This window comes from Caretta caretta, chromosome 20, assembly GCF_965140235.1.
Source record: "Caretta caretta isolate rCarCar2 chromosome 20, rCarCar1.hap1, whole genome shotgun sequence".
Taxonomy (NCBI): Eukaryota; Metazoa; Chordata; order Testudines; family Cheloniidae; genus Caretta; species Caretta caretta.
This window is the reverse complement of record NC_134225.1, coordinates 15,714,098-15,740,624: the sequence shown is the minus strand read 5'-3', so window position 1 is coordinate 15,740,624 and position 26,527 is coordinate 15,714,098. Positions and strand designations below refer to the sequence as shown.

Genomic DNA, 26,527 nt, shown 5'->3' with positions numbered 1-26,527 from the left:
CAAGAGACCTGTTCTCTCCCCTGCCTCTGGTACGTGCAGGGGAGCGTGTGTATGTGACCCCCATGCTGCAGCAGTCTCTGGGCACTGCCCCCCAAACCCACTGGGGGCAGATCCTTAGCCCCATGCTACAGCTGGGAACTGAGGCCCAGAGAGATGCAATGGCCCGCCCAGTGCACACAGGAGGCTGTTGTTTGCAGTGTTGCTGTAGCGGGCTGGTCCCAGGATCTGAGAGACAAGGTGGGGCATGGAATAGCTTTTGTTGGACTCACTTCTGCTGAGGCCAGAGGCCAGCCTTTGAGCTACCCAGGGCTCTTCCTCAGGTCCCAAGGAGGCTGTGGCAAAGCTGAGAATCGAGCCCCGCTCTCCTGAGGCCCGGCCCTCTCAGGGCCTCAGTTTCCCTGTCTGTGACATAGGATAATGACCCCAGAGGAGCCATCAGGGATAGAATCAAAGTGCTTTTCCTCCTCTCTGCCTTCTGCCAGCCTCTTCCTGCCTTCTGCAAAGGGCCTTTGCAGGGAACAGCCCTGCGAGGGGCCCCGCTCGCTGCAGAAGCACCCCCAGACATACTTCCTTGGGGCGCGGGGATCAGGATCTTGCTCATTTGGGGGGGGCTGCTGCTCCCCAAAAGTGTGAGCTCCCCCTTTTGCTACTTGCACTTGCATAGAAGCTCCCTATGGTTGAACTCAAGAGCGCAAAGCCGGACCCTTCCTGGCCCATCGCTGGGGTCCCGGGCTTGCCCCCGGCCCGGCCGGTGCCAGCGGTGTCGTGTTCTCCAAAACCGCCCCATCTCCGCGCAGCGAGATCCACCCCGCAGGCAGGGGGTGGGCGCAGCCGCGGCTGGTGACTCCTCCCTTTGGCGGGGTGGAAACACCCTGCGGGCGCTTCCAGGAGGGGTCTCGGAGCCCTGCTCCCGCAAGGTCCTGCCTGCGCGTCGGGAGCGGGGCAGCCAGCGCGCCGGGCTCCGCCATGCCACCCCCCGGGACCCTGCTGCCGCTGCTGCTGCTCGCCCTGCAGCCCGCCCGCGCCTTCAACCTGGACGTAGCCGAGCCGGCGCTGTTCCGCGGAGCCCCGGGCAGCCTCTTCGGCTTCGCCGTGGATTTCTACCTCCCGGAGCCTCAGAGGTGGGTGAGCGAGCGGCGGGGCCGGGGCCGGGGCCGCTCCCCCGCGGGCTTCTGGAGTCTTGGCACCTTGTTGAAGAACAAATTGTATCAAAGGGTCGGGGGGGGGGGTTCACGGCCCCCTGCTAGCCCGGGGCCGGGGGAGTGGGGGGGTTCATGGCCCCCTGTGGGCGGGGAATATGGGGGGGGGGTTCACGGCCCCCTGTTACCCCCGGGGGAGGAGGCGTGTGCTCCTAGCCCAGCGCTGACTTCCCGGGCTCTGCCCCCAGTCCCCCTGGCGGGGCCCCGCCTCTTTCCGCCGGTCTGGGCACGCGGCTCCGGCACCGTGCCGCGTCCTGTCCGGTCCCGGCTCGCTCCGCGGAGCCCCGGTTCTGCCGGGCCCCGTCCCCCGGAGCCCCCCGCCCGCATTCCTCGCGCTCCCGGGCCCGCGCCTGTTCGTGGGATCCCCGCGCGGGGTGGACGCGCGTGGGGGCCGGGTGGGCGGGCGACGCTGCAGCCCGAGCCCCGCGCTCCGGTGGGACCCCCCCCCCCCCGCGGCCCCGCACAGAACAGGCTGGGAACGGAGCGTTTCCTGTAATCGGAGCCGGGGATCGGCTCCTTCCCTTGTAACTCGGAGCAGGCGGAATTCCAGCGCTGGAGGCGCTTTCTCCTGGCGGCGCAGGGACCGGTGGGGGCACTCCCTGGGAGAGGGCAGCTGGGCGGGACGCTGCGGGGCTGGGGAGGTTATTCCTGCCCCCCCGCCTCGCCAGGGGGCAGCCCCGAGTGGGGCACAGGAACTGCGAACACTGGGGGGCGGCAGGAGTCCCTGGCGAGCTACTAACACGGAGCGATGGGGGGGCTGGAGGTGGCGTCTCCCGGACCAGGGCTGAACCGCCCTTGCATTTCCCCGTCCCCCTCCTGAACTGGCCCGTGGCCCACGCCCATCAGGATGGGGGCGAATCTGCCTCCCCCGAGGTCCTGCTGGGTTGGGTGCAGAGGAAGCAACCAAGGGCGGAAGGTGCCAGGGATCGGGACCCTCATGCCAGTGAACGTGGCAGGGTTGAGGGCAGGACTCCTCCAGAGCTCAGGCAACTCCGGTTCATGGTGCTGTGTAATCAGGGGCGGGGGAGTGGGTGACACTGGGTGTCTTGACATGGAGCCCAGTGTTCCCAGGCTCAGGGTGTTAGGGTTTGTCTACACAGGCACTTTACAGGTGTTGCAACTGTCTCGCTCAGGGGTGTGAAAAAACACCCCCCTGAGCGCTGCAAGTTTCAACGCTGTTAAATGCCAGTGTAGACAGCGCCCCAGTGCTGGGAGCTACGCCCCTCGTGGAGGTGGTTTTCTCAGAGCTCTCTCCTAGCGCTGTGCTGTGACTACGCACGTTCAAGCGCTCATTGCCAGTGTAGACAAGCCCTTAGTCGGTTCTGACTAGAACCCAGTAGTCCTGGCTCCCAGCCCTGCCACTCAAACCAGTAGACCTGTCTTGGGTTCTATCCTTGTCTCTGGAGAAGGAGTCCTGCCTCACAGCTCGGCTGCTTGAACCCCAAGACCCCACTCCCCTCCCAGAAACTGGGGATAGAACCCAGGAGTCCTGATTCCGAACTCCCTAGGGGACCGAGGGGACACAGAATTCCCAGATGCTGCTCCTGGGAATGCCACTTATCAAAGCCCCTCTCTTCCCTGCCCTGGCAGCGCTGGGTGGGTGTGGGGCCTGGTGGCTCTGATCCAGTGGGGAGGGTGGAGTTGGGGAGAGCTGTGTCCCGTGGCAGGCAGCCAGCTCAGTGAGCTTTCTCATGGAGATGCCCCTCATGAGTGTGCTCTGTTCCATTCACGGTCCCTACTTGCTCCCAGCACCAGTCAGGCTGAGCTTGTTAAAGCCCCAGCCCTTGGATGTGCCAAGAGGCAGCTGAGGGGGTAAAGCCCAACCAAGAGGCAGCTGTTACCATTGATCCTATTGGCCTAACCACCCTGTTCCTCTTCTCCCCCCACCCCCATATCTATTGGCCAGGAAAGTGCCTCCAACCCCTGGTATCACTGGGCTGATTGGCCTGAGGGTCTGCCATGTCCAGCCCTGTGGGCTCATCCCCTGCAACGGGGGTTGGGGGTGTAAGAGCCACTTCCCCTCTACAGGGTTGTTAACCCTTTCAGCTGCCAAGCAGACTGCTTAGAACCCACAGTGCGATTACTGTGGCATGTTGGGACACAAGATGCAGACCTCAGGGTGCTGTCGGGGTGAGTAGCAGTCTAGCTCCCATTGTCTTCAGTCAAAATCCCAGCTGGCAGGTTTGCTGGCTATTGTGCTCTATCCCAGAGGTGGCTGCATTAGAATGGTGCTGGGTGGGTCCCTTTTTGGGGGAAAGTGTATATAGACCTGTTGGGCCATGTCCCAGCATTCTGCGATGTGAGAGCAGCCCCCGATGTGACCTGAAACTGCAGGCTGCTCTGCACCTAACTCCCTGTGTGCTCAGGGGGTCAGAGAGAGAGGGCCCAACCCAACACCCCAGCTTCGAAACAGCCAACACTCAGGGGCTAAAACCACACCCACCTCTGATCATTCCCAGATGTTTGTGCTTGGCTCCTTAGGAGCACGTGGTCTGGTAGCTAAAAGAAGAGTGGACTGGGAGTCAGGACTCCTGGGTTTGTTTCTGGGTCTGGGGGGAGTGGGGTCTAGTGGGTAGGTTAGAGCAGGGGGCCTGGGAGTGGGGTCTAGTGCAGGGGTAGGCAAATTTTTTGGCCTGAGGGCCACATCAGGGTATAGAAATTGTATGGTGCGGCATGAATACTCATGGTTCCCAGCCAATGGGATCTGCGGGGGCAGCACTTGGGGCAGGGGCAGTGTGTAGAGCCCTCTGGCTGCCCCTACACATAGGAGCTGGAGGGGGGACATGCCCTGCTTCTGGGAGCCACGCAGAGCCATGACACACGCGGAGCAAGGCAAGCCCCCAACCACGCTCCCCAGCAAGAGCTCGAGAGCCAGATTAAAACATCTGAAGGGCTGGATGCAGCCCCCAGGCTGTAGTTTGCCCACCCCTGGTCTAGTGGGTTAGAGCAGGGGGCTGGAATCAGGATGCCTGGGTTTGGGTTTGGGTTTGGGTTTTGGCTCGGGGGAGTGGGATCTAGTGGGTAGGTTAGAGCAGGGGGCCTGGGAGTCAGGATGCCAGGGTTCTGTCCCCAGCTCAGCTCCTAACTCACTGTGTAAATCATTCTTCTGGGCATCTGTTTTCCTCCTCTGTGCAGTGGGGTTATTGGTACTGACTGAGATAGGGGGATAGCTGATTGTGAGGCTGTATTCCACCTCCTGGGTGATGCGCTTTGGGTGGCGAGCGGGTTCACACTGTCATCCTGAGGTCTGGTTTGTGGATTCCAGGGTTCTGTGTTTTATTTGGATGGGTCTCATATCCAGTGCCGCCAGTTCTCCACCCCCTTCACACGCAGTGCCACTGATTTCCCAACCCCCTTGCAGCCAAATCAGTGCATCCTGTAATGAAATGTCACTGATTGCCTTTCCTCGCTCAACATGTCATCTCTCTCTTGGCCTGGACGTCCTGGTCCCTCATGCAGCGCAGATCTGGGCACCACCTGATACAGGGAAGGCAAAACTTTCACCTGGCTTGCTATTTTCCCCTCCTCCTGTTGAAGGGGCTGGCACAGGCTGCCCATGGCACTGGGTCTGGGGCTGGAAGCGATTGGCACTGGGATGCTCTGTCCAGGGCTCTGGTTTCCAGAGAGGGGGATGTCTCTGGTAGCATTTCTGCTTCACAGCCCTGGGTAATTATCCCACTTTATAGAAGAGGACACTGAATCACAGAGCTGGGAAGTGACTCGCTCAGGGTTACACAGCAAGGCAGTGGCAGAGCTGGGAATAGAACCCAGGAGTCCTGACTCCCAGTCCCGCCCTGCTCTAACTGCAGAGCTCGCTGCAGAAAGCAGCAACCAGCTCTGTGAGGCCCCAGCAGCTCTGCCGGGGGAGGGTCTCTGCATGGGGACCCCAGGAAGAGGCCTTGTCGGGCTTGGCTTCAGCAGACGTTAGTGCTCTTGACGGCAAGGAACAGATTTCACAAGGTTGGTCTGCTGGATTGGGTGTGGGGCTGGGAGGCAGAACTCCAGGGTTCTATCCCCTGCTCTGCCAATGACCTCCTGTGTGACCCCCCCGTGCCTCAGTTTCCCCATCTATTTCAGGGGGATAATGCAGTGCATTATCCTTCAGCAGACGTTAGTGCTCTTGACGGCAAGGAACAGATTTCACAAGGTTGGTCTGCTGGATTGGGTGTGGGGCTGGGAGGCAGAACTCCAGGGTTCTATCCCCTGCTCTGCCAATGACCTCCTGTGTGACCCCCCCCATGCCTCAGTTTCCCCATCTATTTCAGGGGGATAATGCAGTGCACATTGTGGCCTCCCAGCCTTGCTGTCCTTCCTGTGTTCCCTGGGGTGGTGGCAGCAAGCTATGCACCCTGCCCCCTTGGAATGGGGGGCATCAGCTGGCTATGCCGGGGGATCTAGCCCACAGCTCCCTGCTACAGTAAGGGGCTGCCCACTTAGCACAGCCCTGGGCACCAAAGGGTTAAATACACAACAGGAGCCATTAGCTTATTGCCCAAGAGCTCTGCCTGGCCATGGGCCAGTCCATGCCAGTCAGATTTCATAATCCATGTGACCATCCAGCCTGACCGGCACAGCACAGGCCTCAGGACTGCGCTGGGCTAGCTCCTGCTTGAGCTCGTCCAAAGGGGTTAAAATGGCCAGGGATGGAGAATCCACCACAACCCTCAGTAAACTGTTCTGATAGTTAACGCCCCTCCCTGTTACCCATTCACATCTTATTGCCAGTCTGAGCTGATCTGGCTTCAGCGGCCAGCCACTGGCGTGGGTTAGACTTTCTCTGCTGGGCTGCAGAGCCCATTGTCATAGGGACTGTCAGCCCTGAACCTTCTCTTTGCTAAACTCATTACATTGAGCTCCCAGAGCCTCTTGCTATTGGGCCCCAGAGGTGCACCAGAAAGGGGCCCTTGTCCAGGCTCCCGGGGTGGGGGAGGTGGCAGGGTCTGGGAACGCGCCAGACAGGCAAGGCGGGTGCAGGACCCAGCTGCAGGCTGGGTGGATGCTCTCCCTGATCTTCCAACCGAGAGCAGCCCGGAGCTCAGCTAATCTCTGCTCTGGTGTTCACACCCCTCCCGTGGGGGGAAGGGGAGGGCTTCCTGATTTACCCCCATAGCCCCCAGCAGAGCCTATTCTGATCCTGACTCTTGCCTATGCTGTGAGTGATTCAGTGTCAAGTCCCTGCCATTCTCTGCCTCAGTTTCCCCTCCGAAGTAGGGCTGATAACCGTCACCCGCCCCTTCCCTGATGGGCTGGGGGATTCATGAGAGCTGGAAGATCACTGTGAACACAAGACTCACCAGACACCCTCAGAGCATCACAGCAACTGTGGTGCACACACCCCTCCTCTCAGCCCGTGGCGTGGGGCTATTACCCCGGCTTTCCCTCCTTGCTAGACTATTTATCAGTCTAGCAGGCCTCTCTGCCTCTTCCACTGCTCCAGGTCTTGCTGCCTATTAACTCATTCACACCCAGGCCCGGACCCCGTCCCCAGCAGCATGGGGGAAGTATCTACACAAAGCTGGGAGAAAGCAGCCAGAGAATGCTTCATGAGTGGCGGGGCCGAGGCCAGGTCTGCTCCCCGCTGGGCTTCGGAGTCCTGGCACCTTGCTGAAGAACAAATTTTATCAGTCCTCAGGGGTGCCAGCAGCTCAGCAGAGGGTGAGAAGCCCCAGAGGGCAAATGACCAGCCAAGCCCCAGGCTGAGGGTCTAGATCCCATGTGGAGCAGCTTAGGGCAGCTGGGCCGTGGGAACAGTGTGTTGGGTAATGGGACCCCAGACAGCGCCCACCCTGACCCCAGAGCAAATCCTACACACTCACCTGCCCCCTGGAACACCGGGAGGTTTGTGACCCCAGAGAGCTCCTCTGTGACGTCTCCCTGAGCAGTTTGACACCCCCCACCCCAGACCTTCCAGGGAGCTGAGTTTCCCAGGGACTGAGGCAGCATCGGGAGCTGGTGTTGGCTCATTCAGCCTCAGGGTTGTGGCTGCCAGGTCCTGCCCCCACCCCTTGGGGTGGGCTCCTGACCCGTGATCGCTGGGCTTTGCTGTGTGGAGCAGGCTGTGACGTCTAGGGATGGGCCTCCTGATTCCCATGGCATGCGGGGATGGAAAGAGCTGACCAGGATGCAGCCATCAGGGCCTTGCCTGGATTTAGGAAAAGTCTGGTTTGCAGTGTTTGGGTATGCCCATGTGTGCCGCCGCCTGGCACGGCACCGCTCACCCTGACTCCGGCCTAGGCTGGGATTCTCCCTTAGTCCAGGTCTCGGGACTGGGGCTTTCGGAGCAGCAGGATCCTGGTTCTCTCCCTGCTGCCCTCAGGAATCGCCGAGCGGCCAGGACTACCCATGGCATGGCTCCCCTGTGCAATCCCTTTCCTGTCTGTCTCTCCCTTTTCCCGTCTCTGCGCACTCTGGCTGGCAGCAGAAGCCGCGCAGTGAGTCAGGCTGTTCCCGGAGCCCTGGCTCCCAGCCGGCCTAAACCACGGAGCAGGAGCAATGTGTGAGTGAGTGCTGCTTTCCCAGGAGAATCCCAGCCCGGATGCCGCACAGCCTCTGCCCTGAATCAGCTGACCCAGTCCCCAGCCGGGACCTTGTGGGTTAGCAGCTGAGTGTAACCCCCACCCTTCTTCCAGGGGGGCTGGCAGGCAGCCGACCGGCTCTCCCCATCTCCAGGGGCCAGCAGGTAAACCCCCTCTGTCCGGAGGCACACTGTGCTGGGGAGGAGCAGGCTGCCATCGGCTGGGCACCATGCAGGGCAGCAAGGCATGCTGGGAATGATGCCAGAGTATATGAAGCTGCCTGCGAGAGAGCAGAGAGGCCCGCACTGGCTATGGGGGCTCTATGTCCATGGAGTGAGACGGGGGCTCTCCAGCCAGGAGCTGAGGGGCTGGCAGTAGGACTTGGAGCAGTGGAAGAGGCAGAGAGGCCAGCTGGACAGGACTGATAAATAGTCTAGCAAGGAAGGGAAGCTGGGGTAGTAGCCCCAGCCCTCGGGGAGCCGCCTGACAGCAGGGGTGTGTGTGCAGTTGCTTTGATGCTCTGAGGGTGTCTGGTGTGTCTTGTGTTCACAGTGATCTTCCAGCTCTCAGGAATCCCCCAGCCCATCAGGGAAGGGGAGGGTGAAGGTTATCAGCCCTACTTCGGAAGGGAAACTGAGGCAGAGAGTGGCAGGGACTTGCCCATGCTGTGAGTGATTCAGTGTCAAGAGTCAGGATCAGAACACAGGAGTCCTAACACCCACCCCCACCATCCTGCACTAATCCACCAGACCTCTCTGTCTTCCCCACAAATGGGAGATCAGCCCCAAAGCAGAACCACGGTTCTGGTCCTGGATCACCTTTAAGCTGGGATCTCAGTCTCCGTGACGGGCACCTCCCAGGGTGCTGGGTCTGGTTGGGCTGGGGATCCCCATGTTTCAGCATGATCAGAGCCGGGTTCTGGCTGGTTCCATTCCAGGCAGCTGTAGTCTGGATCCTGGGCTTTGGTTTGGGCTATGGGGCAGCCCTGGGCCCCTAGAGAGCCCCACGGTGAGGACATGACACTTGTTAGCTGGGGGCATGAGCTGGCGGGCAGAGAAAAGTGGGCCTGAGTAAGAGTCCAGATGGGGGGTGTAACATCCCCCACCCCACAAGCTGCAGCACGGGAGCCCAGCCTGGTGCCCATGGGCTGGCTGTAGGGTCCAGGCCCTGGAACTCTGCTCCCCAAACCCAAATGTGCTGCACAATCTGGGCCTGAGCCCCTGACCCCCTCCATCTGTGGGTGCTGGGGGGGAAGCTCTGTCTCTTGCCCCCATGGTTCCCGTGCCCCACAGTCCAGGGATCCTGCCTCTTGCCCCTTCCCACATCCCCAGTCTCTTGGGGCAGATTCCCCCCACCCCCTTGGCCTGCCCCTCTCCCACCAGCCCCTGGAGCGGGGTGGGAGAGCCAGCAGGAGCTTGGGCTGCCTTTGTTCTCCAGGCTAGCTCATTCCCAGGGGGTGGGGGAGGGGGCTCCAGGGAAAGAAACAACAGGTGCCCCCTCCCCCTTCAGAGACATGAGAGCTCAGTCGGGGCCTTGAATGGCCTAGACCCCCGGCCCCCCTGCTGTGCCCAGCCTCTGCTTTGCTGGAGCTCCCTGCCTTGGCCAGGCCTCCAAGGCCTTCCCCTCCTTCCCCAGCCAGGCAGGCTCAGCCCAGCTCCCCGGGCCGGGGGAGCTGGGGGGGCAGGCTCCCCAAACCCCTGCCTGGGCTGGGTTCCAGGGCCACTGCGCTGCCTGCAGCCACCCTGGGACAGCTGGGCTGAGGCCCTCGCAGACTGTGGGGCAGGAGGGGCTGCATCCCCCAACACGCTTCTAAAAAGGTTCTGGTGCCCTTGGGTCGCCCTCTGTAACTGCCCCAAAGCCACTGCTGGGGGCCCCTGGCTGCTCTTTGGGGGGGTTTTACTCCGAGGGGGGGCGGGTCTCTGTCCAGGTCCAATTCCCTCCGGGACCTGCAGAGCTGGGTGGGGCTGGTGCCTGGGCTGGACTTGTGGCATCCTGGACTAGTTTGGCTGCACCAGACACCAGCTGAATTTGCCATTGCCTTTAGAGCCCTTCCCCATCTAAGCCTGCCCCATCTGCGGGATCTGCTGGCTCACTGAGCCCTCGGCCCTGCCAGCCTGCTTTGTACTCCAGGGCGCAGCCAGTTCTTGCAGACCTTTCCAGGGGAGGCCCACGCCGCACTCTCACTCCCACAGATGCAGTGCGGGGTCTCCTTGGGCTGCTTCATTTGGCCTGAGACTCTCTAGCTGCCCATTGTGTGCGGAAAGCCCAGGAGCTGCGTGTCCGTTTCCTTTCAGTATAATTATTACATAGCACCCAAGGGTCCCAAAGCACAAACCAGCTGTGAATTCAGTCACACAGTCACCTGCTAGAGGCTAGTAGAGGTGGGGCCAGCTCATGGGGCAGAAACTGAGGTGCAGTGAGGTGCCCAAGGCTATGGAGAGTCTCTGTCAGTCAGGGCTAGAACCCAGGAGTCCTGGCTCCTAGACCCCACAGCTCCAACCTACTAGACCCACCCTCCAGAGCCAGGGCTAGAACCGAGGAGTCCTGACTTCATCTCCTTCTGTAACAGTAGCCCCCACTCTCACCATGTCTCAGGTCTTGCCCAATCAGATTCTCCCTTGTGAAGTGCCCTCCCTTACTCCAGGGCTGTGGCCATTAGTGAGGGAGGAGCCTGGTGCCCTGCAAGGGCTGGATGGCACCTCTCCGCCCTGCCCCTCCACCCCATGGGGTGCCCTCCGGCTCCACAGGGATTGACCCGACACTCTCCGCTGTAGACAGAAGCTTGTTGCTTTTAACCCCCTTTTCTGTGCCCTTTGTGGGGGAGGGGGAAATAGTTTGCGGGGGGGCCCTCGCCAGCAGGAAGTCAGTTGCCTTTTACAGACCAAACCATTTACCCCAGGAATTGGTGCTGGCCCTTCCTGGCTGGTAGAGTTCCCCTGGGATTAGACAAGTGGCTGCCGCTGCTCTGTGCCTGGACCCCCAGCCCCTGCTCCACTGAGGTGCTGACTGCCCACTGCAGGGCCAGCCCTGTTTGTGTGGTGACAGGCCCAGAGCCCCCAGCACTGGGGCTTTCGCGGCCAGTATGGACCCAGCCAAGCTGGACCTGCTTTCCCCTGGTCCTTGTCTGAGGGGAGCACCCAGCAGCCCCAACTGAGATCGGGGCCCCTTCGTGCCAGATGCTGCATGGACAGACACAATCGCTGCCCCAGACAGTTCACAGTCTACAGAGACAACGAGTAGGGTGGAGACAGGAAGCAGGGTTCTCCTGCATTACTGACGGAAGCCAAGGCCCAGGTTGTGACGTGCCCAAGGTCACAAAGGGAGACCAGGCATTGAACCCCTGTCTCCTCATCCCCTGACCCACCAGCGATGGCTCAGCTCCTCCCACCCACACCTGAGCCCTTGGGGAGCTGGTGCTGGGTGCTGGGTGGGATGTGCTGCTGGGTGATGTTGAGGGTTGCCTGGCATCTCCTGCTGTGCTGGGCACAGTGTTCTCCATCTGGCCTGATGGCACGAGTGTCAGGGGGCAGGTATTGCCCCAAGGGGTCCCGCAGCTTCTCGGTATGAGTTCATATGGGGAGGCTGTAATGGATCTCTGGGGTACAACCTGGAACTGTGGAACTGCTGTACCCTCTTAACACTCCTGCCTGAACTGTTCTCACACTACTATGCCAGTGACTGTGCAAGCTCATTAATTCATTTGCCACTCTGACACAGGGTAGTGGGTGTGCCGCAGCCCTTGTTAACCTGAGCTGAGATTCCACAAGCACATCAACCAAAATTACACTGTTTTAGGTAAAATATAAAACAGCTTTATTAACTACAGAGAGACAGGCTTGAAGTGACTATAAGTAGCAGGCATTGAGATCAAAGTTGGTTACCTAAGAAATAAATAATTGGTTAGTCTCTAAGGTGCCACAAGTCCTCCTTTTCTTTTTGTGAATACAGACTAACACGGCTGTTACTCTGAAACCTGTCATTATGAAAGGCACTGAATTTAGCCGTATGGAGTGGAAATCTATCAACTTCATGAATTTTAATTTGTTAGTCTCTCAGGTGCCACAAGTACTCCTTTTCTTTTTAAGAAATAAAAGTAGAAACACAGTCTAAACCAGGGGTGGGGAACCTCCGGCCCACGAGCCAGATCCAGCCCCCTGCTTAATTTCATTCGGCCCACGGCAAGTATCTGCGCCATGGGCTGGAAGCCCCGAGCCTCGGTGCCCCACATGGGGCTGTAGCGAGCAGCGGCTTGCCCTGCTGTGGGGGAAGCGAGGGTGCCAGGCTGGTCCGGTTGGCTGCCCCTGCAGCTGCTAAGCACAGGGGTGATCAAGAAAGTTCAGAGTCTGCATGCGCTTACCACCGCCTGCAGGCGCTGCCCCTGCAGCTCCCATTGGCCGGGAACCGGAGCAGGGGCAGTGCCTGCGGGCGTTGTCCGCACACACAGCACAGAGCCACATGGTCACATCATGGGCTGCTTCCAAGAGCAGCAGGGGGCCAAGGCACGGGGGGGAGCCTGCCTTAGCCCCGGCACCGACGAGGAGCCACCTGAGATAAGCGGCGCCCCACCGGAACCTGCAACCCAACCCCCTGCCCAAGTCCTGAGCCCCCTCCCAGAGCCTGCACCCCCGCCCCAACCCCCTGCCCCAGCCCTGAGCCTGCTCCTGCACTCCAAACCCCTCGGCTCCAGCCCGGAGCCCCCTCCTGCACCCTGAACCCCTCATTTCTGGTCCCACCCCAGAGCCTAGGAGAAGCCCCGAGCCTCCACACACACACACACACACACACACACACACCCCCGCCGCAGGGCTGTGTGTGGCCTGTAACCGATTTTTTATGTGAGTCAGTGGCTCCCAATAGAAAAAAGGTTCCCCACCCCTGGTCTAAATTCTAACTTTAACAGACTAAGCAAGATCTGAACGAAGCAGTCTCTCACCCTAAGAGATGTTACAGCAGCTGACAGTTCTCAGTACACAGGCTGGATTCCCTTCCCAGCCGGGGACCAGTCTCCTCAGTTCAAAGTCTTTGTCTTCCAGATGCTGAGATGGGGGAGGAGAGAGGCCAAGTGATGATGTCACTATCCCTCTTTTAAACTTTCCTCCCGCTGCTAGGAAGATCCTTGCTGTGGCGTGGGTTAACCCTCACTGGGCATGTGCCCTCTCTGAGGAGTCTCTGGGCTGGCAATTGGGAGAGTGGTTTCCCCTTATCAGGCCACTGACATGTCTGGCTGGTGCTGATGTAAATCTGTCTCACTAGGTGCTCCTTTGTTGCCACTGAAAGGCCGGCTGTGGGCGTTCCCAACCTCTCAACTTATTTCAGCAACATACCCATAGCAAAACCTCAGAACTTCCTAGGATGAAAGATCTGATGAGAAATGGTGAGGGGGAAAGGTGTTTAAAGTTTTGAACAAATGTTTGACCTGGTTGCTCAGGCGCGTTTCCTAAGCGTATGTAAAGATGTCTGTGGGACCACAATGTGAAAACTGGGGATGAGATGGTGTCTAGCCGATGCCTTTGAGCAGACCCAGGCATCTCTTGAGACTAAACCACAGGAACAGGATGTTTACAAGTATCTTCGGTGCTACTGTTAAACCTCATGATAAAAACACCAGTTCGTGTTAACCCTGATGTCAAACCCTAGGAAAAGGGTGCAATATGCATGATTTTGGGGGAAAGCTCTTGCACATGCTAGGAGTGGTAAATAAGAACTCACCCTGTGTTAAGAGGCCATATGGTAATGCTGCTTCTCAGCTAATACCTGCAAGCAGGCTTGAAGCTTGTCACAGCAGAGAAACCATAATAAACCCGGTCTGCTGTATGGAAGGGGAAACTGAGGTACATCACCTCATCGCAGGCAGTGGGGATACGCAGTTGGGTGTTTGCAAATATCTTTGTCATACCACCCCATCTGTTTAAACTGGCTGGTTTGTTCAATACCTCTTGTGTCTTCCAGCTCCTTCCTGAACCTTAACATGTGTTCAGTTACTGGTTTTTCTTTTTCTTCAGTGTTCCCTTCGCTATGGGTTCTCAAGCCAATCGTACCTTTGGGGATTTGGTACTGCAGGGTCTAGTGAGGTGAGGATGTAAGGCATTCTGCATATTGGCTGGCCCTGTGCGGAGAAGTCTCCCAACCCCAGGACTGTACAGATGCAAGAAATCCATCTCCACTCTTGGCCTTACCCTGTGTTCCTCACTCCCAGCCCTGAGACCTTCCTTGCCCCTTTTCCTTACAGGGTTGTGATCTGTGCTTTCTGGGTTACAAGTTTGTACTCTTTGGTCAGATGCACCTTTATGCAGCAGCTCTCCCTCAGCTGCTTTTTGTGTCTTACGAGCCCAGAGGAAAACCCACCCCGTCAGCCAGCCGGGTCCTTTGCATGCTCACAGACAACCACCACCTGGAAACTTCCTGGACTCAACTTCTTGGCTGTTACAGGCGTGGGAGCTGCATCTTGACTTAAAGAGACACAGTTACTTTCCACACGCATGTCAGGACTGGGGTCCAGGAAGACTGGGGCATGGATTGGGGTACCCTCCGTCACCCCCTTCTCTGTCCCCAAGAAGTTAGCTGTGTGACTGCTCCCCTCCGTAAAGTCAGTTACACAGTTCCCTCTCTGGACCTGAGTTACAGGCTGCGTGCACAGATGCTGAATCAGCCCCTCTGTCCTGGCCATCCTCTCCCAAATGACCAGTGAGGAGACAGTCGTGCTCCCACTATTCCTTCCCCATTTTCCTTTTCTGGGTCCAACACGCTATTAATGCTAAATGGATCTAGACTTTGTAAACGATACCTCCCAAGGCAGACTTTGTACCAGACACATCACAGTCATGTCACCATGTGGAATATGGAGGTCCAGGGTGCTGCTTTGAGGTACAGTGTGTCACTGAGGCTGGTTCTGCACTGTGCTGGGCAGGGCCTGAGCTGGCCCTTCAGACTGATGGGACTGGGGGATAACTTGGGCCTGAGTGGGGAGGATACTGGCCCCACAGCCCTCTCATGCCACCCCCTACAGAAGATAGAGGGTCCAGCCATGGGGAGCGAGGTCACCTCTGTACCTGCGGGCAGTGCTGCCCAGCCAGTGTAGTTTGGGGAGCACTTGGCTTAGAGGTGGCCTTGCAGAGAGTGTTTGGGTGGGGAGGAGCTGAGCACATGGCATTGGTGCAAAGACCCATCCCCAGGAGTCGGAGGTGCCTGATCCAGATGTGGAAGTGAGGTGGGAAAGGCCTGGCATGTCCCTGCGAGTCGGGAATAGTGGCCGTACTGGGGGACGGAAGTCTCCTGTTGAATGTGAGGGCCTTGGCCTGGGACTCCAGGGAACCAGGCTCTTTTGGGGTTTCTGGGGCAGGGATTCCGGCACCTTGGTCCCAGCTGCAGCCTGGGGGCCTAAGTGGTGGGGACCGGCAGCCAGTCGCTGTCCCAACGAAGGCAGTGGTTGGGGCAAGTTCTGGGGGTAGTGACCTGCCCCCCTCCCTCACAGTGGCCTGCGGGCTGGGGTTGGTTTCAGCTCTGTCCCAGGCCTGGCTGGGCCCTGGTCGGTGAATCACAGCCACGCAGCTGCTCTGTGCACCCCTGGATGCCCACAACAAGGGCCCATTGTCCCAGGTGCTGACAAGGGTCTACTACAGACCCTGCAGCTGAGCACAGGGGCCCCACGGGGAGGGTGTGTGCAGAGGGCAGTAGAACTGGGGAAAGGGGGTCATGAGGAGCAGGTTTGGGGGGCATGAGGAGTGGGTTTGAGGCCTCAGTGTGGCACTAGGGGGAGCTCTGCTGCAGGGAGTAGGCTGGGGCGCTCTATAAGTGATGCACCCCTCACAGTCAGTGCTGGCCCCAGCGCAGTGGCTAGGGGATGCTGTGCTGTATATTTGCCCCCTGTTGAAGCAGAGGTCAGGCCTGGGAAATCCCGGCGTCTTCTCACAAGAGCCCTTCCCTCCTCCCCCTCCAGCCACCTGGTCATTGCAGTGGTTCAGCCCTGTTTCAAAGCAGGAGTCCTGGCCCCCGTTGATGCTGCCGTCCCCCAGTGGACCCGCTTTCCCAGACCCCAGCGGGTACCTGTGCTGGTCTGGTGTCTCGTCCCACCCCCACTCCAACTGTTCTCTGCCCTCTCTTAAGAGCAAGTCCCTTTTTAAATAGCTCTGGTCCTTCTGCTCTCTGGCCCTGTCCCCTCCTGGCCTTACTGGGAACAGGCAGCCAGTGTTCGCCCAAGACCGTGGCTGGTTGTTTCCTTCCTGCTGGCTTTTCCTTAATGAACGAACCCCGTCACTTTCCCATGGGAGTGTCCCAAGGACCAGCGCCCACAGCAATGCTCGGTCACTGCAGCTCTGATGCCCCCCCTAGTGCTGGGGCCAGGGAGCTGGTGCCGTAGCTGTGCGGAAGGGCCCCCTTGGAGCTGATACACTAGGGCTGGCGGGGCAGGGCGGTATCGGTCTCCTGGGGGGAAGATGGGTGTGCGGATGGCATCCCAGGGGAGGGGCAAGCCTCCTGGATGGCACATTGACCCTGCAGTGAGTCTGTAGCCGGTGCTCAGCGAGGCAGCCTCAGGCCTTGGGGGAGCAGGGGAAGAGATGGGGCATCCCCCAGCTTGGTTAAGCTAATTCCTGCAGTGACTCCAGGGGGTTCACAGTGGGGATACCGGGGGCAGGGGGTCTCAGGCCTGCAGACAGCGACCTCACCTGCAGAGCAATCACCAGCGCTCCGCAGACAGCTCCCACAGTCCCTTGTACCAGCCATGCCCATGGAGCATGCGGGGGGTGCTGGAGCAGTGGCTCATGGCCTGTCTGCAGGGAGCCTGGGAACTGGGAAGGGACCCTGGGGTGGCCGGGGGAGAGGGGCCCAGCCCAGCTGCTGTTTCTGACTCATGGCCCTTTCCTCCTCTCTTTCCCAGTAGTATCAGCATCCTCGTTGGAGCTCCCAAGGCCAACACAAGCCAGCTCAACGTCACACAAGGCGGGGCTGTCTACTACTGTCCCTGGCACCAGGGCAACAGCAGCTGCACCCCGATTGAATTTGACCAGACAGGTAAAGGGCACAACTGCCTCGTGGGGGGGAGGGGCAAGTGGGTTCAATCCAGCACCCTGGGAGGGGGTGCGGGGGCGGGTGTCAGATGTGCTCCTCCCCTTGGGCAGCTTCCTGTCAAACAGAACTGATGGACATCAGCAGAGCTGGCTGTGGGGGAGCCCAGGGCTGGGCGAGCAGGGGCCTGCGGGTCGGGATTGAGGGGCACTGGCAGAGCTGGCTGTGGGGGAGCCCAGGGCTGGGCTAGCAGGGGGCTGTGGGTCGGGATTGAGGGGCACCGGCAGAGCTGGGGGCTGGAGCCCAGGGCTGGGATTGTGTGGGCTGTGGGTCAGGATTGAGATTCTCTATTGTCCATGAGATGAGCTATGTAGGGGTGACATCCTGAGGCCCTAGGAAGGGTCGGGGGATCACATGGGGCTGGGGCATGGAGAATTCCCCTCCCCCTTGGGGTTTGTGCCCTTCTGACTCCTGCAGAAGGTGCCCTGTTCCCTAGGTCAGCCCCCTCTGGGTTCGGCAGCTGCCACATGAGACTCCCCAGCCCGGGCCCGTCTCCTCCCTCCCCAGCCAGGCGGTTTCTGTTGTTATCCAGCCCAGCAGCGGTGCTGAGGAGGATCAGGACCCGTTGTGCTGGGTGCCCTGGCCTGCCTGCACGACGGGAGCTGAGAGCTGAGGGGTGGTTCTTGCTCTCGGTCACCTCCGTGTGGGGCCAGGAGCCGGCCTGCAAGCCGCTACTGCGGCCGGAGCTGACCCGGGACTGAGCCCCCGTAACCCTCACGGACCTGTCAGAGATTTTCTGTCTTGGAGAAACCGGAGCTGGGGGGAACCTGCTACCAGCTCCCCGCCCCCTCTACTGGCTGGGCCCAGGGACATGGCAGTGCAGCCCCACCCTGGGGCCATGGCACCCGGCCCCCATCCCAGTGTCGTCTGCCACACTTTCCCATCCAGTCTCACAGCACCCCCTGCTGGAGAGGCTGGGCTGGAGTGGCTGGGATCTCCCCCCACAGCACCCCCTGCTGGAGAGGCTGGGAGCTCCCCCCACAGCCCCCCCTGCTGGAGAGGCTGGGATCTCCCCCCACAGCACCCCCTGCTGGAGAGGCTGGGATCTCCCCCCACAGCACCCCCTGCTGGAGAGGCTGGGAGCTCCCCCCACAGCCCCCCCTGCTGGAGGAGCCAGGAGCTCCTCCCACAGCCGGCGCTTCCAGTCTGGCTGTTCCCTGCTGTGCCCGCCCCCGGTGGGCCCCAAAGTGGATGTTTCTGCTGCTGTAGCTGTACAAGAATGTTCCCCTCTGGGGTCTCTGGCTCCCAGAGGGCACTGTGCCTGCCTCCACCCAGAGCACCCCGCCCCCCGGGGAGGGAACAGCCCTGTGCCCATGGAGCATTGCCCTAGTCCCCCTCCCCGCCCTGGAGGGAGCGTTGCCCTCCCGGCCAAGCTCCCAGCCTCCTGAGCACCTGCTACAGGTGGAGCTCAGGGTAGGGACCAGGTTGGGGTGGGGGGCAGGTCTGGGGAGGGCATCAGCCCCAGGCTATCCCAACCCCTAGCCAGGGGAGGCTGAGCAGCCTGGCAGTCAGTGCTCCTGGTCGGGGAGAGGCCAGATTAGCTGTAACCCCAGCCACAGCAGGTGGCTCCTCTGGCCAGGCCAGCCCCCCAGCACTGCCAGGATGGGGCTGTGCTGGGGGAGTGCTGGCCCCTCCCAGCTTGGATGGTTCCTGTGCCCCCCCCTTATCCCCCCATTATGTGTTTCCTTGCCACTTCCTGTCCCAAACGACCATCTGCTGTCACCGAGCCCCATTAAACTTCCCACGCGCCCCACTCCAGGGGCGACTGCGTTTCCATGGCAGCCAGCCTGTTCCCAGCGTCCTCCTTGTTTTAACGGGGTCATCCCAGCTCCGGCCCTGGCATTGCTTTGCGTGGGGACAGGTGGGGTGCAAACTCCTGGTCTTGCCATGGTGGTGCGCACATCCATCCCGTTGTCGCTCCCCCAGGGTCCCTCGGCAGTGATCAGTGCAAGGCCGGGGGACCGAGCCATGGGTTGGGGGTCAGGAGGGGAGCTCCCCCCCCCACCCCCCAGTCAGGGCCATCAGGGGGAGCTAGGATCCCAGGCTAAAGGCTGCGCAGGGGGGAGGGGACCCCATGTTCCCACCCACGTGGGCAGGGCTCTGGCTCTGGCTGTCTCTCACTCTGGCCAAGGACAAATATTTACCCAGCTTTGCAAAGGAAGCGAGGGCTTTGCGGCTGGATTGCAGAGCTGGCGCCTGGCTGGGGTGACCTGGAGCGGGGTTTCCCCGGCATCCCTGCTGGTGCCCTGGAGGGGCCGGCTTGGATGGGGCTCTGGCTGGCTCGCAGCCAGGGGATTTTCCTTGGCTCGTTGGCCGGGCCGATTGCGTTACGGCCGGAGAGCAGGACGCAGCCCAACGGGAGCTGTCGCCCCGCGCGGCTCGCACCAAACGTTGCTCTCGCTCCAGCCAGACGTGGCCCATCTGGCTCCCGGCCCCGCTGGCAGATCCGTCTCCAGAGGATCTCCTGGCTCCGCTCCCCCTCACGGCACCCTGCCAGCATCTGGAGCCACATGGCCTCTTGCTCTGGGGCCGTGATCCCTCACCCTGAGATAAGTGGTTAATGATGAACCACAGGTGGCTCTGGGCTCATCCACCCCCTAGAGCCAAGATGGGGCAGAGCCCAGGGGAAAAAAGCGAGGATGCAGGAGGCATGTGGGGTGGGAAAATCCCTCAAGGCAGTGTGGCAATGCGGGAGGCAGTGGGCGAAGGCAGGGGGTGCGCTGCAGGGGAGGAGGACTATGAGAGGGGGAACAACAGGGCAGATGTGGGGGAGGGGTCCTGGGGGTTACAGTATAGGAGGCGGGGGGCAGTGTGGGGCTGAGGGGGCAGAGTGAGTTGCAGCACAAGTTGTGGGGGGCAGTGGGTGGGGGTAGGGGTGCAGGGGAGGGGGCAGGGTGTTGCTGTGGGTGGGGGCAAAGGTGCAGTGCGGAGGGTTGCAGTGTGAGCTATAGGTGGGGGCTGGGGAACGGGGCAAGGAGTGTGGGCTATAGGTGGCAGGGTTTAAGTGTGTGGGTTGCAGCGTGGGCTGTGGGTGGGGGCAGGGGTGCAGTGCGGGGGTGGGGATTGCAGTGTGGGCTGTGGGTGGGGGCAGGGATGCAGTGGAGGTAGAGGAGGGTATATGTAGCGGGAGATGGGGGGGTTCTTGCTTTTCCAAGAATTCACCTCTGCTTGTGTTTTCCTGTAAATCAAAGCTGAGTGAAGGCCCCAGCATGTGGGACCCACTCAGGAGGAAGGAGGGGGCGGGGGGGCTGTGGGTGGCAGGTGGGACCCGCCTGGGGCTGGCAAGGGCTGGGTGGGAGAGGAGATACTGTCCCTTCCTGGGACACTTTGGCCAAATGCCCTCTTTCAAGACAGCTTGGAGCACTCTGCCCCTTCCCTTGTGGTGTTTGCAAGGGGGCTTCCCCATGCCAGCGGCTCCCTCCCTGGTGACAGGGCCTCAGGGCCGTGCTGTCCCACACAGGGTTTGTGCCGGTGAGCTGGCTGGCATGTTGGGTCAGCACTGCCCCAGCTCAGCCATGTATCCTAGGCCTCTCGCGGAGGCGGCAGCTGGTGCCAGTCGTGGAGCCCGGCAGTGACCACGCTTCTCCCCACAGGGTCCCGCCAACACGACTTCAGCGGGAATGGCACCGATGGGCTGACGCAGGTGGAGTTCAAATCCCTGCAATGGTTCGGAGCGACAGTGCGGTCCCACGGCAGCTCCATCCTGGTGAGAACTGAGAACGGCACCGGGGGACCCCGGCTGGTAGGGCCTGCCATGTGGCGGGCTGGGGCTCATTCGCTGCCTGGCTATGGGGCAGGGGGTTCCCGCCTGGCCCCACGCTGTGCTGGAGTAGCTAGTGTGTGGGTGGACGCCATCAGGTACCGGGACCTCCTCAGTCGCTCGGTCTCCCCTGTCCTCAACTGCTGCTCACCCAGCTGCTCTATCCCTGCCCAGGCCTGCGCCCCCCTGTACAGCTGGCGCACCCTCAAGGATGAATCTGGCCGAGACCCTGTTGGTACCTGCTACCTGTCTGTCAGCAACTTCACCAAGTTCGTGGAGTATTCACCCTGCCGCTCAGGTACCGGCTCAGGGAAGGGGGGGAAAGTGCTCCCTCCTGGGGCTGGGCTGGGGGCAGTGGGCGGGAGACCCCCAAACTCCTTGGCTCCCCCAGCAGCAGATAATCCCTGCTTTAAGGGGTAATCAGGAAATCTTTCCATCCCAGGCCTCCCTCACAGCCCCAGCGCTGGGCTGGGCACATGTTCCCAGGGGATGGCGTCAGAGCGGGTGGGGACAGCGTTACCTGGGAAAGCAGGGAGAAGAGCCTAGTGGCTGGAGCAGGGGGCTGGGAGCCCAGAATCCCACCCCAGGGTGCTGGTGTCCAGGGTCAGAGCCTCCTGCCCCCCGTCCCACCTCTCGCCCCTCATGGGTGTTTCTCTCTGCAGATCTGGACTCGGCGGAAGGGCAGGGTTACTGCCAGGGTGGCTTTAGCGCTGAGTTCACCAAGGTGAGAGGCCCTGATGCCATGCAGCTGCGCCCCTGAGCTCTAGTAGCAGCAGAGCGCCCCCTGCCTGCTGCCCCCAGCATGTGCATGGGGGATTGCTGAGTTCCTCACCGGGGCCTCCCGCAGTCAGACCCCCCTGATTGAGGCTCGGGGTCTAGGTCCCGGGCTGCAGGCTCTGGTACCTCCTGCCCCACAGAGCTGCGTCTCAAGCCCAGACCCACAAACAGGAACCTCCTACGGGAGCACTCCCCTAGCTGGTAGCAGTTGCAGGTCCCTTATCCTCTCTGTGGGCGCCCCCCTAGAGGGAGCATGTTCTTATGTGCAACCCCTTGCGTGTTGGGAGCTGCTGGATGCTGGGAGTGGGGCCTTGTGAGGAGCCCCCCAGTACCTCCGGCCCACCCCAGTCACATCCCCCGTGCCCCACAAACAGGTCATTGCCCTGTTGGGCCAGCTGGGTGGGTCTCTGCCTGCTCTCACCCCTCCCCCCCCCACTGGGTGCTAGGGCAGGTCTCTGGCGGTGTCACTTATGCCCGAGGGGACACAGAGAGGAGCAGCCCTTCCTGTGTCTCCCTGACCCCTTCGGGGGCAGCATGGGGCCCCCCTCTGCCCGTTGCAGCTGGGCCTGCAGAGACCAGCCCTGCCCCACTCTGCTATCCCCCTGTGAGATCGCTCCCTCCCCAGCTCTGGGGTGGGGGGACACTGAACCTGCTCAGTCAGCTGCCTCCCTTGTGGCCAAGGGGGGAGCAGTAGGGGTTTGGTGGGGGAGGGGTGAACCCAGTGACACCGCTGGGGATAGTCTCTTCCCTCCCCCCGACTCCCAGGCAGGATCTCACCTTGTGGCTCTGACCGGGCTCTTTGCTCTGCAGACGGGGCGAGTGCTTCTGGGAGGCCCTGGAAGCTATTTCTGGCAAGGTGAGTGCCCCCACCCCCTGCTACTGGCCTCCCCCACCGTCTTTCTCCTCCTCTCTCCCCCTGCTACTGGCCTCCCCCACCGTCTTTCTCCTCCTCTCTCCCCCTGCTACTGGCCTCCCACACCGTCTTTCCCCTCCCCCACCCCCTGCTACTGGCCTCCCCATCTTCTCCCTGTTTGACCCCCTCCCTGGGGTACCACTTCTCCCCCTGTTCCTCCCCGCTGGACTCTCAGCTGCCCGCCCCATCTCCCCCCAGGCCAGGTGATCTCAGCCACGCAGGAGCAGATCGAGGAGGCCTATTACCCCGAGTATTTAATCCTGGGCACCCAGGGGCAGCTGCAGACACGCCAGGCCGCCCCCATCTATGACGACAGCTATCTGGGTGAGTGCCCCGGCTGGTGGGGGAAGGGGATAGCTGAATGTAGAGGGCCCCCAGTCTTTGGCTGGTTACCCCATCTAGGTGCCTGTGGGAAGTGAGGTGGGGGTCTTGGCCCAGCTCCCAACAGACTGAGGCTCCTCACTGCAGGTTCATGGGCAGTCTCGGCCGGGAAAGACAGGGGGAATTGGGCCTTGCCCAGGGCAGTCCCTACTCCCCAGGCCTGGGTATAGGCACTGCACCTGGCCATCCTGCCAGCTTTAGGGGCTGAGACTTAAGTGCTGCTCCCCAGTGCCAAACAGACAGAAGTTCCCAAAGCCGGTCTTGCTCGCCGAGTGCTGCCCTGCGAGGGGTGCAAGGCAACACCTGCCGTGAGCTGTGGGAGATGGGGCTGGGGGTGCTCCTCGGGGGAGGGGGGCTGGGGGTGCTCCTGTTTATAGCTGGGGAAATGGAAGCTGTACTACTCTCAAGGACATGCAACAAAGTCAGGAATAGAACCCAGGAGTCCTGCTTCCCAGCACCTCCCACAGCTCCAACCACTAGATCCTACTCCCTGCCCAGAACTGGCAATAGAACCCAGGAGTCCTGACTCCCAGCCCTACCCTGGTCCAACCACTAGACACCACTCCTCTCCCAGAGCTGAGGATAGAACCCAGGAGTCCTGACTCCCAGCCCCGCCCCGATTCAACCACTCGATACCAGTCCCTGCCTCCCAGGCCCCGCGCTCCAGCCATAGACCCTGCTGCTCCCTGGCGTGTTACAGACAGTAACTAAGGGAACAGCTCCAGGGAGCTCCTCCAGCGCAGACTCAGCCTATGGCTTGGCACAGATGGATGAGTGAGGCATGGAGAGGGACTGAAGCTTGCCAAAGTCATGGAGCCCCCGATCCCGTCACCCAGTGCCCTGTCCCAGGAACTAACCCCTCTCCGGGGCAGAGCAAAGCCGGTGAGGAGTGTTTCTGTGTGGTTCCCTTTTAATCCATCAGCCTGTCACTGAGAAGCCAGCTCCTCCTGCCCAGTGTTGATATAGGGTCTAACCAAAACAATGGGGACAGAAGGGCCAGGGGCTGAGTGGTGCTGGAGCCTAACCCCTCTGCTCCTCTCCCCATGCAGGGTATTCTGTGGCCGTCGGTGAGTTCAGCGGGGATTCTACCGAAGGTACTGCCATGCTGGGCTCTCTGGAGTCGGTGGGGAAGGGAGAGTAATTGCTGAAGCCCCCTCCACAAGTTCTGCCCCCTTTCTAACACCCCATAGATGTGGCAGGGTCAGTCCCGGGGCAGAACAAGTGCTGGTTGGAGCCCAGGTGCTCTGAGGAAGCAGTTGCTATGGAGGAGGCCAAGCTGATGCTCCTGGGTCTGGCCAGCCGGGCCAGGAAGCTGCACAGGGCAGGCTGGCTCCCACCGTGGGGCCTGGCTGGGCTCAGCGTAAATAGCAGAAATGAGCATACCATGCCACCCTGGGCAGGGTTCAAACCCAGCATCTCCAGCACCCTGCCCTCAGAGCAACTGGGTAGGCCATTACCCTGGTGGGCCAGCTGCTGTGACATGCTCGCCCTGTGTTACTTGAGAAATAGCCGGATAGCTGAGTTTGGGGTGGGTTGGGGTCCAGGGCTCTGGTTCGATCTGCCAGTCCTCCTGCACTGAGACAGTGAGTGAGCTATCAGTGGGTGAAGGGTGGGCTAGGGCTTCAGCCCCCTGGAGTTTGGGCTCTAGGATTCTCTCCCCCCGCCCTACCCCCCAAATTGTGGGTGAACTACTTTACCCTGGGATGTGGCATTGGACAGCCCAGGGTCACATCTTCCTGGGGAGCTGGCCTGGCTTTGTCTGTGTTGTCCATCCCACCCCAGCATCGCACAGGCTGAGCTGCCCACAAGGACCCACCTGGAGCTAACGGACCCATATCTCTTTGTTCCTTTGCAGACTTTGTGGCTGGCGTTCCCAAGGGAAACTTGACCTACGGCTACGTAAGATCCTGAGCTGGGGCAGTAGGGTGGGGGTTCTTCCCCTGGGGGCCAAGGGAGCCCCCCTGTCTCTCCACCTGGCTGCACCCAAATGCTCTGGGTCTGTCCTTTTCCAACTACATCTCTGCTAGACTGGGCCCTCCTTCCATCTGCCCTGGGAGCCCCTTGCACCAGGCTGGCTCGGGCTGTTGCTCCCAGTGCTGCTACGCCCCCCAGAAGTGGATGGTTTGGCCCCTTTCTCCTACTCTTGCTCTCACTAGCTTGACTTTGCCCCCGCATAGGGCTCTTGCACCCCAGGGGTGTCAGCAGGGTGGGGAGGCACGGTGCTCATGTCATCAGCTGTTGCTTGCAGGATAGCTGTGCGGGGCAGGGCAGGGCCTTGCCTGCCAGCTCCGGTACAAGCTCCCCTACCCCCAAGAATGGACCTTGGTAAGCCCCACAATCCTGCTGATTTGGTTGTTTCCATAGTAACTAACACACTTCCCCGGGCAGGGCTGAGGGCACATCTACAGTGCGATTAAACATCCACAGCCGGCCAGGCTGGCTGACTCAGACTAAGGGGCTCTTTAATTGTGGGGTAGATGCTGAGCCGTCCCACCTCACAGGGTCCTAGAGCCTGGGTGCCAGCCCAATTGCTGATGTCTGCCCCACAGTTAAACAGCCCCATAGCCTGAGCCCTGCAAGCTGGGGTCAGCTGGCAAGGCAGCAGTGGGTGCAGCCTAGACAGTCTGTGACTGACCAAAGCCTGAGCCAAGGCCGAGTGAGGAAACAGAGGGTGGAGACGGCGCGGAGGAAGGAGGGTGGAAACAGAGGGTGGAGAAGGCCCAGCCCACCCAGGGCTTTTGTGGTCACCCCCAACGCATGTGACCCCATCACCCACTCTGTCGACATCCCAGGCCCTTCCTGTGACCTGCTCAGGAATCCTGCTATGCGGCATCATCAGAGCCACTGCCCGGGGGCTGGCTGCAGGGTGACTGCCCAAGAACTCCCGAGTCGTGCCAAGGCCCCTCCCCAAACTCCCACAGCTTAAAGATGACAGGGGAGGTTTTAGAAGAGAGATGGGACTTAGCACCCTTGGTTCTGCTCTCAGATCTGGCAGGAGTGGGGCCAGAGGTTGGAGTGGGAGCAGGGAGGAGCTAGGTCTCAGGACCCCTGGATTCTGCTCTCTGCTCTTGGGGGAGTGGGGTCTAGTGGTTAGAGCGCGGGGTGGGGGGTATGCTAGGACTCAGGACCCCTGGATTCTGCTCTCTCCTTTGGCGGGAGTGGGATCTAGAGGTTCGAGTGGGGGCAGGGAGGTGCTAGGACTCAGGACCCCAGGATTCTGCTCTCTCCTTTGGTGGGAGTGGGGTCTACAGGTTAGAGTGGGGGAGGAGAGGTGCTAGGACTCAGGACCCCAGGATTCTGCTCTCTGCTTTGGCAGGAGTGGGGTCTAGTGGTTAGAGCGGGGGTGGGGATGAGGGCTCATGACTCCTCTCTGGTGTGGTTTCCCATCTTTTACGTGGGGAGGGCGCTTAGCTGCTGTGGGCGTCACCAGTAGAGCCCCTCAGAGGTGAGGCGCCAGAGAAGTGGGAATTGGATTTTCTACCTGACAAAGTTGCAAACACCAGGTGAGATCCTCGGCCTGCGCTCTGGGTCAGCAGAGCAGTGGAGTGAGCAGGGGCTGCCGGGGCCAGAACCGTCCAGAGGAGGAGAATAGAAACCACCTGGGGGCTGGGATGGGAGTGAGTCCCGGTCAGAGTGGTTCTGCCCTGCGGGCTTGGGATGGGGACTTGGCGACCGAGCTGTGACCTGGGTCTTCTCTTGCCAGGTCACTGTCCTGAATGGATCGGACATGAAGTCCCTGTATAACTTCTCTGGAGAGCAGGTGAGCAGGATGCGCTGGCCACATGAGCCAGGCCCATGTGCATGGCAGGGGCTCTTCTGTCGTCTGAGCAGGGCTTTGGAATGAGGCCACCCCGAGGGATCGAACGAGCCCCATGGGCAATGGGTGGCAGGCAATGCATGCTAGACCCCTTGCTGGGTA

General features: G+C 60.8%; 1 protein-coding gene across 3 annotated transcripts in view; it reads left to right on the top strand.

Moving 5' to 3' along the window:
- Window positions 1-854: 854 nt before the first annotated feature.
- Window positions 855-26,527, top strand: part of ITGA5 (integrin subunit alpha 5) — a 52,050-nt gene continuing 26,377 nt past the window's right edge. The window contains exons 1-11 of one of the 3 annotated variants that reach the window (XM_075121462.1): window positions 855-1,121; window positions 13,717-13,785; window positions 16,593-16,723; window positions 20,371-20,483; window positions 20,712-20,835; window positions 21,200-21,261; window positions 22,125-22,170; window positions 22,426-22,551; window positions 23,658-23,702; window positions 24,464-24,507; window positions 26,312-26,368. In XM_075121462.1, the coding sequence (XP_074977563.1) occupies window positions 967-1,121; window positions 13,717-13,785; window positions 16,593-16,723; window positions 20,371-20,483; window positions 20,712-20,835; window positions 21,200-21,261; window positions 22,125-22,170; window positions 22,426-22,551; window positions 23,658-23,702; window positions 24,464-24,507; window positions 26,312-26,368 (972 nt within the window). In that variant the 5' untranslated portion in view covers window positions 855-966. Of the gene's footprint in view, window positions 1,122-13,716; window positions 13,786-16,589; window positions 16,724-20,370; window positions 20,484-20,711; window positions 20,836-21,199; window positions 21,262-22,124; window positions 22,171-22,425; window positions 22,552-23,657; window positions 23,703-24,463; window positions 24,508-26,311; window positions 26,369-26,527 lie in introns of all 3 variants that reach the window. The other 2 variants (XM_048831716.2, XM_048831715.2) reach the window with 2 other exon arrangements.